The 12,818-nt window shown below is 44.4% G+C and overlaps 1 protein-coding gene across 1 annotated transcript in view; it reads right to left on the bottom strand.

Moving 5' to 3' along the window:
- dnah3 (dynein axonemal heavy chain 3) overlaps window positions 1–12,818 on the bottom strand; it is a 186,252-nt gene that overhangs the window by 162,878 nt on the left and 10,556 nt on the right. Inside the window, exons 3-7 of the mRNA XM_078239899.1 lie at window positions 9,402–9,527; window positions 8,059–8,239; window positions 5,458–5,647; window positions 4,276–4,471; window positions 623–748 (exon numbers count right to left, since the gene is read on the bottom strand). Coding sequence (XP_078096025.1) covers window positions 623–748; window positions 4,276–4,471; window positions 5,458–5,647; window positions 8,059–8,239; window positions 9,402–9,527 — 819 coding nt within the window. The remainder of the gene's footprint in view (window positions 1–622; window positions 749–4,275; window positions 4,472–5,457; window positions 5,648–8,058; window positions 8,240–9,401; window positions 9,528–12,818) is intronic.

Genomic DNA, 12,818 nt, shown 5'->3' with positions numbered 1-12,818 from the left:
AAGGCTCCTTTGACAGCACCTCCCAGCCCACGATCTCTACCAACTAGAAGGACAAGGGGAGCAGATGCATGGGAACACCACCACCTGGAGGTTCCCCTCCAAATCACTCACCACCCTGACTTGGAAATATATCCCTGATGCGGAGATGCCGGTGTTGGACTGGGGTGGGCACAGTAAGAAGTCTCACAGCACCAGGTTAAAGTCCAGCAGGTTTATTTGGTATCACGAGCTTTCGGAGCGCTGCTCCACCATTAGGTGAGTGGGCCTACTCACCTGATGAAGCAGCAGCGCTCCGAAAGTTCGTGCTTCCAGATAAACCTGTTGGACTTTAACCTGGTGTTTTGAGACTTCTTACTGGAAATATATCGCCATTCCTTCACTGTCGTTGGCTCAAAATCCTGGAACACCCTCCCTAACAGCACCCTGGGTATCCCTACACCACGTGGACTGCAATGGCTCAAGAAGGCAGATACTCAAGGGCAATTAGGGATGGGCAGTAAAAATGTCAGCCTAGCTAGTGACACCCACATCTCACGAACGAATAAGAAAAAGGATTGTAATGATGAAACGATTATTGTGGTTTTACATATTTTTACCTACATATAAAACATACTATACTGACATGTTTTCAAGGATACTACGAGCCTCTGCACACTGCTTCTTTACAAGATCTTCAAACTCCTGAGGGAGCATTGGGAGGTCTTCATTCTTTATTTCCTTCAGACGAACAAATCGCAGATTATCGAATCTGAATGAAGCAGATGGTTGATTTATTAAAACAGGGCAGCTTCAAGTTCAATTGTACCTTCCCATTACCATTTAAGTTCAACTGTTTGATAGTTATGTCGAGTGACCAAAAGAAATTCCCTGCACATTTATTTCCTTGGCGTCAATTGCAGGGTGTCATGATCCAGTTAGGGATGGTTAACATTTAAAGAGAAATCCAAATACTCTGTTTTAACCAATAGGACTACACCACAATATTTCACTTCCATAAAAACAAAATAACTTTATTGTATATAAAACAAATTAAGCAAAGCAAGCACTATTAACTTAATAATATGGTTTGTCATTATGTATATTATGCATTCAGGTTTGCTTCCTGCACTCCCCAAGAAGACACATCAATCTTAAAGTGGTGTCCTTCTATATAGGCCACCCATAAGTATACCACAGTCCTCTGGAGATTTCTCCTTAGCTCCAGTTATTCACAGAGGTAAAACTTTCATTTGCCATCTCTTGACTTTGGAACCCCCTCAGTCCCTTGTTCTATTTAATTTTTAATACTTCTAAGCTAGTCTACTTGTTGCTCTCCTTGGCACAAGACTCCAGAGGAACACTGTAGATGCTGCCACTTGTTTCAAACTAGCTAATTTTCCAGCTTCTGATTCCTCACAAAATCCAAACTAAAATTAAAGTTTCACCTGCATTCCACAGGGTTAATGATGAAGTTAGTTTTTTTAACTCTGCTTACACTGCAGGCCTAAGCAACTAACACTTACTTTGGTTATCTCTTGGTGAGATGCAAACCCCATAAGGTCCAAACTGCAAATAAATATTTTCAGCAATAATACCCAGATAAATCGAAATCAAAGATCTTCTCTAGACTCCACCCATTTCCATCGTGACATTGCCTGCTCTGGGCTGTCCTCATACCAACCATTAGGTAAATTATCTTTCATTTACAATTTTTTCTTTGGTCTGATGAAGTAAATGTTTTTTACAACCTTTGAGGTTCACTGAATGCTTTTAAACTAATTTAGCTCTAATTCCCAAGACAAAACATCTCTCTGGACTGCCATTACTGCAAAGTGTGCAGATGTCATAGACATTCTGGGAGTAGGCCCCATGGCAGGGTGGGAATATTGAATGTTTCCCGTCACGGAGGCCGGCGAAAAAACATGCAAAAACTTCCAGCCCCAACCTCATTAATTATGCAACTGGGTGTTTGCACCATATTCCATGGTAGGGCAGGACTGATGGTTCATAGTCACTGTCGTATCTGGATGCCATAGTGAAAATGTGCCCAACATCCACTGACCCACTAACAAACAAAGAAGGTGGACTCCCTGAAAATGAACATGTATCCCAGGAACATTCTGAGGCTCATAGATGGACCCCCACCAGGACACCGAATCTGGAAGGTCCACCTCCAGATGCTCCCCTGACCCACTGCTGTGATGTTCCGAGGTCGAGGCGGTCTCCATCCTGAACTCCAGACACAGCCCCAGGCATTGCTCAGGGCGTGACTCGACTTCTGTACGCCACATTGTTCCAGAGGTGTTTCACGCCAGCGTTGTTTTCCTGCCAGTGTTGTGGGAAAATGGGTGTGTGTGAAAGGTTCTGGTTGGGCCTTCATCTGCATCCTATGAGCAGGATGTAAATTAGTTTCACGTTGGCCACCAGCGGGTTTTCTGACCCACCACAGCGGGCACCAGCGGAGGATCCGACAGGAAATTCACACTAGCATGAAACTGATGGGCAGAGGTTTCTGTATTTTTAACTAAGTATCAACTCAGATGGGAAAAGAGATGCACTGACCCTTGGCGTCACCACCGGCTATTCACACCATAGCTGGAATTTTACCGCCCCCCGCCCACCACGGCAATTGGAATGGGCGAAGAGCGGACAATGGAAAGGGCTGTTGATCTCAGGTGCAATTTTCCGTTTCCAGGATGAGTGAGGCCATAAAGTCCCACAACATATTTTTTGAAACTTAGTTACAAACATGCTGGGGGCGGGTCCCACAATATCACACTGGAGCCATTAATAGATTGGAGTGCTATTTTTAAAGCTCACCCCGATCTAACAAAAATAAAAATATAAACAAGGATCCCCCCACAGCGACCCATCCCCCACATGCAAATGGAGAAATCCCCCCAGTGCACATTGGGACCAACACCCCCATGACACGGGGACATCCCCCCATGGACACGGGTGACCCCCATGCCCACAGACATGAAGACCCCTCCTGTCCCCATGGTCCTTCCCAATGGAAACCCCCCATGGAACTGCCCCCTTGCTGCCAGGACATGACTCTCCCTCCTGGGAGCTGTACTTATGTATGTGCTCCGGCAGCGATGTGATCGTTTTACAAAACCTGGAGTAAACCCCTTCTATGTGAAGTCAAGCTCGTAGGGAGGGAGGGTGGGGGAAAGGGGTATCCTTAAATGGGTGGACAATGCAGTGGGGAGACCCGCTAAGTAAATGTTAATGTATGGTAATAGGGTTCCCAACCTTTCATGGCAGGAACCCCATTACATCATTGGCAAGGGGCGGAGCCATTCGAGCGGGGAAATCTTGCCGCGTGAAGGCTGTTTTGGGAGCCCCCCCCCCACTCCAATTCTCCGCTTCCACCACCATTCCTGCCTGCCAAAAACATCACCAAAATTGAACAGTTTGGGCAATTGTTAGATTGATATAACTGCTGATTTATGTTACTTGTAAAGTAATTTGGATAAAAGGTGAGCAAAAAGAGTAATAGAATGTTATTGTTTATTGTGAGGGGAATTGATTACAAAAGTAGGGAGGTTATGCTTCAGTTGTACAGGGCAGTGGTGAGACCGCATCTGGAGTATTGTGTACAATACTGGTCTCCTTATTTAAGGAAAGGTGTAAGTGCATTGGAAAAAGCTCAGAAAAGGTTTACTAGACTAATACCAGGAATGGGCGTGTTGTTTGATGAGGAAAGGTTGGAGAGGTTAGATTTGTATCCACTGGAGTTTAGAAGTGTAAGAGGTGACTTGATGAAACCTTTAAGATCCTGAGGGGTGACTGGGTGGTAGAGGAGAGGATATTTCCTCTAGTAAGAGAATCTGGAACTGTATAAAAGTAAGGAGGTCGCTCATTTAACACAAAGATTAGGCCTGATAAAAGGCTCAGTTAATGAGTTCCAGCTGGCCAGGCCACTGCCTGTTACCAGGCGAACTCATACTCAACGATCCCACCATTTAACACAAAGTTTCATTTAAGACAAAGATTAGGCAAAATGTTTCTCTCAGAGGGTCGTGAGTCTCCGGAACACTCTTTCTCAAAAGACAACGGAAGCAGATCTTCGAATGTTTTTAAGACAGAGTGAGATTAACAAGTGGGTGAAAGGTTATCAGGAGTAGGCAGGAATATGGAGTTGACATTACAAACAGATCAGCCATGACCTTATTGAATGGTGGAGCAGGCTGGAGGGGCCGAGTGGCCTACTCCTGCTCCTAATTTGTATGTTGGTATGTAAGGATTTCACAATCAAACTCAAAGTCGGCCGACAGTTGATTGTCTTACTTTGTATCCCAGAGCTCCTGGAGTAAAGTCATCATTGGATTGACTATGAAGAGATGAGATTCATTCCAAGTCTTTGCTTTGAGGTATGCATTGTGCCAAGGAACCGGAGCACGAATAACTCGATGAGGAAAGGGCCGAGGCACAGATGAAACAAAAAGCCGCATGCGCTCAGAAGGATCCTTTAAGATGTAGTTAACTGAAAAGAATTGCAATAAGCATTGAATTAATTTCACAGACATCTATCCACTGTGATCAAAATATACAAGTTGAAGTAAAATTTTTCACCAGATTCCACTCGGTGTCGAAGTATTTCTGGTCTTTGAAAATTAATTCCTTTTATATGGAAAAGACGAAGGAGACCTCTAAAAATCCGGTTCTCCAACTCAAAGTAATGTTGGGTGAAATTCTCCCATTTTGAGACTAAGTATGATGATGGGCAGCTCCCACAGTGCCTGTCCCGCCAACCAGAATGGCGGGATCATTGAGTTTGAGTTCCCCTGGGTACAGGCAGTGGCCTGGCCAGCTGGAACTCATTAATTGAGCCTTTTATAAGGCTGGCCCAGGACTGTGCCTGCTGAATGGTAGTCCCTGGCAGGGACTAGTGTGTGTACACCACTGCAGTGGTTTTACCTTGCATTCTGTAACAAACTATGCTCCTTTCCAGTCGGGTTTCCTGAGTCATTCCACCATCATTGGAGGAATTGCAAGGGATTTTACGCCATCAGGTTTCTGACTTTTTGGCTCCCGCCAACTTCACCATGCCGGTCACCAAGCCCACCATAGGCAGGTTGGGAGAATGATGCCCATTATTGTGGCGCCATTCATTGTTAGTCAAATTCTGTTTAGATCGGTTTTTAGGTGTTTTTGATGCTAATTTCCATAGTGTCTTGCAATTTAACGCAATTGTCACACTGGAGACGATTCAGGAACAATGTGGAAATTATTTAGGTAATTCACACACCCAGCTGGTGACAGAAGCATAATGGCCAAAATTCTCCGATGTCACCCACCCCGCCACCAGTGCCAGCGAGAACGGGGAATTTGACGCTCAGCCAAATCTCCATTCACAGCAGCGGGACTGGAGAATCCCAGCTGTGGACAAGGTCAGAGAATCCTGGCCAGAGGATTTTATTGACTTGTAATAGGTGGATTTTATGCATTTGGGAATTAAGGTTACCTTACCAATGGCTTTCCTAAGGCTGCTGTCATAGTCATTGTGAACCTCCTCGAGCAATTCATCGCGTAGCTCTTGCAAATCCGGAACACTTCGAAGCTCCTTTGGCAAAAGTTGTTCTATTCGGTCTATTTGTTCAGGTTTCTGTGGCTCAATCATATCAGGCTGGATGCCATGGTCAATGTAGTAGATGTATCTCTGTGAAAAATATCAAGGAAGATTAACTCTTCTGGTGTCAAACACCATGGTTTCTTCATTCATTCATAGGAAATAGAAATTCTTTGCAAATCCTCACCCATTAGTGAAGGGTATGGCTAACACTTTCAATGAAACACTCTCTTGTTTACAATACAGTACAATTTAACTTTCCTTATGAGCAATGGGTGTATGGCACAGAAACTGGCATTTGGCCCAACCAGTCCCTGCCAGTGCTTGTGCTCCACTCGAACCTCCTCCCATCTTTCCTCATCTAAATTAATTACCTATTCCCTTCTCCATTAAATGTCTGACTGGCTTCCCCTTCAATGGCCGATACTCTTCATGTCAACCACTCGCAGTGGTAGAGAGTTTCCACATTTTTACCCTTCTTTTGAGTAAAGAATTCCTGATTGGATTTCTTGGTGACTACCTTGTATTGATGGCCGCTAGTTATGCTCTTCCTCATGAGAGGAAACCTTCATTCGATCAAAAATGTCATAGATTTAAGTATCTCTATTGGATCACACATCAGTCTCCTCTTTCCAGGCCCCCTCCAAGAGAAGAGGTCCAGCCTGCCACTCCTTTCAATGTTATATTAACCTGTGCATTTCTGGTATCATCCTTGTGAATCTTCTCTGCACCCTCCCCATTGCCTATATATCCTCTTCATGGTATACTGACTGGAACTGCACACGATACTCTAAGTACGGTCTTAACCTTGATCCATGGACTGGGGTGGGCACAGGAAAAAGTCTCACAACAGCAGGTTAAAGTCCAACAGGTTTATTTGGAATCAGGGGCTTTCATCACTCACCTGATGAAGGAGCAGCGCTCTGAAAGCTCGTGATTCCAAATAAACCTGTTGGATTTAACCTGGTGTCGTGAGACTTCTTAATGTGGTTTGATCCAGGTTTAGCGCAACTTCCCTATTTTTCAAGCCTATTCCTCTAGAAATAAAGTCTAGTCTTTACTTTGTTTTTTTAAAATGGCTTTGTGTACCTGGGGCATGCCAGCTCTAAGCACACTGCTGATTGGCTTACGTAGCTCAGCATGGGGGGTCTACCTATTGGCAAGGCTGGCACCATTTAAAGCTAACCTGCAATACCTGAAGTCAGTTAAACAGAGAGTAAATTTTGGTTGGAACAGCTGATGCAACTGGTTCAAGAAGAATCTCTAAGCACGAAGAGGTGTGAAAACAGCACAACAGCCCAGAGGGCATGCTCTGAGTTTCTCCAGTGCTGTACTGTACGCCTTGGGGCAGGACAGGAAGAGGAGGAGAGCAGTCTCTCTCCCTCAGGGGAATAGGAGATCCTCCAGATGGATATTATGGCATTATTCTGGATCTCTGGATTAATATTCCAGTGACAATACCACTGCACTACTGCCTCCCCAGTATCTGCTGTCTATTCTTTTATGTATTTTGTAGGTTTCAATGAGATCAACTCTCATTCTTCAAAAGTCTAGAGAATACAGGCTCAGTTTGCCCAATTTCTCTTCATAAAACAGTCCTGCCATCCCTCGAACAAGTCTGGTGGATCTTCATTGCATTCCCTCTGTAGCAATAATATCCTTTCTGAGGTAAGAGGACCAAAACTGCACATGGTACACCAGGTGCGGTCTTACCAAGCTCCTATACAATTGAAGCAAGACCTCATCACTCCTGTACTCAAATCCTGTTGTGATAAAGGCTAACATTCCATTAGCCTTCCTAATAGCTTGCTGCAATCCATGTTAGCCTTCAGTGACTCATGGACAAGGACACCCAGATCCCTTCATACATCTACACTTTCTAATTTCTTACCATTTAGGAAATACTCTGCACATCTGTTCCTTCTACCAAAATGGATTACCTCACATTTTTCCACGTTATATTGCATGTTCAGGCCCACTCACTAAGTCTGTGCAAATCCTCTTTACATCTTCCTCACCAAACACATTCCCTCCTAACTTTGTATCATCTTCAAACTTGGAAATATTACATTTGGATTCCAAATTATTAACATATATTGTGAACAGCTGGGGCCCAAGTATTATTTCTTGCGGTACCCCACTTGCCATAATCTGTTAATGTGAGAATGACCCATTTATCCCTACTCTTTGTTTTCCTGTTAGCCAATCCTTAGTCCATGCCAGTATGTTGTCTCCTATGTGCTTCTAATTTGCCAACAACCTTCTGTGGGGGTATTTATTATTTTGTACCTTGTGGACAGGCTCTGGGGAATATTTTTTTTTAAGTTAAAATTTATTTATTAGTCACAAGTAAGGCTTACGTTAACACTGCAATGCAGCTACTGTGAAATTCCCCTATAAATTCCCCTATAAATAATGCTGATGCTTTCTCATTTCATTCTATTGCTGGTTCAGTAAGAGAACGCTAATCCCTCTTAAAAAGTGTGTACATAAAGAAAAACCTCATAGTCTCGATCAGAAGGCATTCCTTCTAGCTGAGTGGTCTCTTCCTCCTGTTCAACTATTAAATTAATTTGTTCCACTGGCGTCATAGGTCGGCTTCCAGGAAATTCCTCCCCTGTTGAAGGTGTCAGACCCGATGCTCCAGGGCGACCCAGTCCTCCAGGCTTGTGTGTTGAAACTCTGAAATGAAAAAACAGTTTTATAATTTCGACATTCATTGCCATTTACCATCGCGGGTTCAAGTGCCTATGGTTGCCATCTCAGACCCATTTCTTGTCTCGACTCCCAAACTGGCTAAAGGTCCGGCCATCTTAGAATCATAGAATCCTACAATGCAGAAGGAGGCCATTCGGCCCATCGAGTCTGCACCATCCACAATCCCAACCAGGCCCTATCCCCATAACCCCATACATTTACCCTAGCTAGTCCCCCTGACACTAAGGGGCAATTTAGCATGGCCAATCCACCTAATCCGCACATCTTTGGACTAGGAGGAAACCGGAGCACCCAGAGGAAACCCACGCAGACACGGGGAGAATGTGCAAACTCCACACAGACAGTGACCCAAGCCGGGAATCGAACCCAAGTCCCTGGCTCTGTGGGTCAGCAGTGCTAACCATTGCGCCACCGTGCCGCCCATAAACTAGAACTAGGGGGCATGGCCTCAAAATCTTCAGACCACCTATCAGTGAACCCTGTCTTTATACTGGAATCCGCGTCCCATATTTTGTTGATTTCAGAACTTGGCTATCGCGGAATCCTTCATCCTTTGCTTTCGTGCAGAGTTGCCTGTGTTTGTTAAGGAAGTAGTTGGAAACGACAGTCCTCCCAAAGATATTTTAGGGAAGCAGCCACTTGGTCTGCTAGTGAGTCTTTGCCATGGAATTGAACCCCCATCAATATTAGAAGTCTATCCACATGCGAAATGCATGCACAGTCAAGTAACTTAGATGCTAGTACAGGCACCTGGATTTCAAAGTTAAATATTTCCACTCTCTTATAGTATTTATCAAAGTCCATAATACATTCCTTCATGGACCGATCGTTTGTTTTCTTAAATCTATCAAAGGTTGACCTTCTTCATATGCTTTCAACAAATGATCCTTTCTGTAAAATATCCAAAAACTGTAATAGAAAGATCAATTTCTCATCAGTGTCCACGTCATCCACATCCAAATCTGAAAATAAAGGCAAAATACTGCGGATGCTGGAATCCGAAACAAAAACAGGAAATGCTGTACGAAGGGCCACCCGGACTCGAAACGTTGGCTCTATTCCCTCGCCACTGAGACCTACTGAGTTTCCTCAGCATTTTCTGTTTTTGCTTCAAATCTGAAGATACTTTACTCCGAATCTTACTCCTTTGTTGGTAATGACAAAACCAAAGCCATACATTGCTTCCTTCAGGGCAAAAAGAAACCCTTGCCCATACCGTGACTTCACTTTCCCATTGCTGATGTGGTTCCAGCTCCCAAAAAAAAGCAGTGGATAGTTAAAAACCTGAAATTTTGCAATATCTTTCAGCCGTTCTATAACTGAGTTTTTCAGCAGAAGTTTGCATCCTTTTATCACAATGAATGGAGGTGAGAAACTTCTTATTCAGCAACCAATCACCAAAACTTAATGTTCATCCTCTGCTACCATGTTAATTCCAATAATTGTATGTTGAGGAAGAATGGGCGGAATTTTACCGGCACGTCCGCCCGAGGTTGGTACGATCCCGTCCACGGCCAACGGAGAATGCCGTTCTCCGAGCCTCGCCCACCCCCGGAATCGGGGCAGGTGTGCCAGTAAAATTCCGGCCAATGAGTCTGAAACTAGCCTGTACTTTAAAACAGGTTTATTTTCAAGACAGCAATGCAAAGTAACAGACTCTCCCACTTCCTCCTCCTCCCCTTGGTGTTCCAGATTTTATTGAATTCAAATTTCACCATCTGCCATAGTGGGATTCGAACCTGGGTCCCCAGAGAATTACCTTGGGTCTCTGGATTATTCGCCCATGACAATATCACTGTGCCAATGGGTCTATTTGGGTCTCAAGAAGTCCAGTCCAGTCCAGTCCAGTCCAGTCACTGCCTCCCCGCTGCACCCCCTTGATGTTCCAGCTGTCCCCAGGACAGGTTGTTGGTGATCTGGACACCTAGAATTTAGAAGCTCTCGACCATTTCCATTTCATCACAGGGGCATCTCCTCCACTACGCTTCCTGAAGTCGATGACTATCTTCTTCGTTTTACTGACAATGGGGGAGAGATTATTGTCGTCGCACCAGCTCACCAGATTGTCTCTTTCCTGACCTCCTGGCTCCCCCCACCACCAATCACATTATGAAGGTTCCTCCTTCAGACCCTCTAAAAAGTGGCATTAAAATTTGTTCGGGCTCCTACCTGTCACAGGTAATGAGGTCCACGGCCCAAAATTCCTGGGCTCCATGGACCTCTCCACTTGAGTGCGATCTGTTACCACACTGCTCCCAAATTTCTAGACCTCGGTAACTGCGACACTTCCCATTTTTTAAATTGTCGTCTTACGAGTCAAGTCTAACAGTAAAAAGATAAAAATCCCTTCGGACCACGATCTGCAGCATTTTGTCAAAATTGTTCCTGAGTACCAAGCAGATATAGACTTTAATAATGGAAGAGGAAACATTACAAAGAACAAAGAATAAAGAAAATTATAGCACAGGAACAGGCCCTTCGGCCCTCCAAGTCTGCGCCGACCATACTGCTCAACTTAATTAAAACCCCCTACCCTTCCGGGGACCATATCTCTCTATTCATGTACTTGTCAAGACGCCCCTTAAAAGTCACTACCGTATCCACTTCCACTACCTCCCCCGGCAATGAGTTCCAGTCATCCACCACTCGCTGTGTAAAAAATCTGCCTCGTACAACTCCTTTAAACCTTGCCCCTTGCACTTTAAGCATGTGCCCCACAGTAATTGACTCTTCCACCCTGGGAAAAAGCTTCTGACTATCCACTCTGTCCATGCCTCTCATAATCTTATAGACTTCTATCAGGTCGCTCCTCAACCTCCGTCGTTCCAGTGAGAACAAACCAAGTTTCTCCAACCTCTCTTCATAGCTAATGCCCTCCATACCAGGCAACATCCTGGAAAATCTTTTCTGTACCCTCTCCAAAGCCTCCACATCCTTCTGGTAGTGTGGCGACCAGAATTGAACATTATATACCAAGTGTGGCCTAACTAAGGTTCTATAAAGCTGCAACATGACTTGCCAATTTTTAAACCCAATGCCCCGGCCGATGAAGGCAAGCATGCTTAATGCCTTCTTGACTACCTTCTCCACCTGTATTGCCACTTTCAGTGACCTGTGTACCTGTACACCCAAATCCCTTTGCCTATCAATACTCTTAAGGGTTCTGCCATTTACTGTATATTTCCTATCTGTATTAGACCTTCCAAAATGCATTACCTCACATTACAAAAGCTCATCAAAACCAGATTAAATTCAACAGTCATTTGAATTCCTAATCTCGATAGATACAAAAATACCTGTCCTTAATCCATTCTGAACTCATTGGGCAGGATTTTATGGACTCGCTCATCCCGAAACTGTAAAATCCCGCCAGAGGTCAACGGACCTTTCCATTGTCCACCCCTCGCCCGCTCCAATTCCTGCGGCAGGCAGGGTGGTAAAATTCCGGCCAATAAGTTTTCTTATGGTGTTGAACAGTTGACTGATAAGGGACACTGGCGCCAGAATGGAGTCTCAATGACGGACACAGATTGCAGAATCAGGCCTTGTCCTTTAAGCTCTATCCCAACCATCGCAGTTGCATTGTTTGTAAGTACAAGAAATTATTTGTAGTTTTCAAAACAAAAGCAATAAATTTGCATTTAAGGAAATTTTAGTCAGAAGCGAAAGGACAAATTACCTTTCACTGATACTCTTGCTTCTTTGTGAAAGTTTTTGTCTTTTCTGAGCAGGTTGATATGCTCTTGTAGCTGAATGCATCAGTTAAGGTCAATCCAGGAAAATATTTTACCACAGCGGCCATTATCCCTTCAGTGGAAGCTAATGTTTCAGAAATTACCCATGGGGCAGCATTTTCTGGCCGCGCTCGCCCCCGAAACCAGAAAATCCTGCCCGAGGTCAAAGGACCTTTCCATGGTCCGCCCCGCCGCCCACTTCAATTCCCTTGGCAGGCGGGATGGTAAAATTCCAGCCATAATGTCTTGAGGAACATTAATGAAAAATAATGAAAGCTTCTCCCCTTTAAAAGACTTTGGCTAGGAATTCCTTCAGGGATCCTCCCAATTAACCAGTAGATCAGCAAATACCCTGTTTCCGTACATAAAGGGGATCCATCTTGATCTTCCAAGATAGCCAAAACTGAGAAAACACGCTCCCTATCGGTACCTTTGCTCACTCGTATCCATAAGTTTCCCCTTTCCATAGCAGCTTCTGATTGGTACCACTGACATGTCCAAAGGACTGGATGCACTGTGAAGCTAAGGTCAGCTGCTGTGCAAATTCCATGCTAGCCCTAAGTTCCAGTGAGGTAACAACTCAGCATTTACCCAGCACCATCATGTAACAAGATAATCTGAAGCACCTCACAGATAAGGACTGGTCACCAACAGTAAAAGATGAATTAGAAGCAAAAGTTTAGTTGATTAGATTGCTTTTGAGAAAGCTTTCAAAGAATAAAATAGAAGATGGAGGGTGCTGGAGAAGCATTTCCGATTGGTAGTAATCTTGTGTGAAGGTCTTGGGGTGCAATAGGTAACATCTCTGT

This window comes from Mustelus asterias, chromosome 23 (assembly GCF_964213995.1).
Source record: "Mustelus asterias chromosome 23, sMusAst1.hap1.1, whole genome shotgun sequence".
In the NCBI taxonomy this organism is placed as follows: Eukaryota; Metazoa; Chordata; class Chondrichthyes; order Carcharhiniformes; family Triakidae; genus Mustelus; species Mustelus asterias.
The sequence above is the reverse complement of the archived record's forward strand: the minus strand, read 5'-3'. Positions and strand labels throughout refer to the sequence as shown.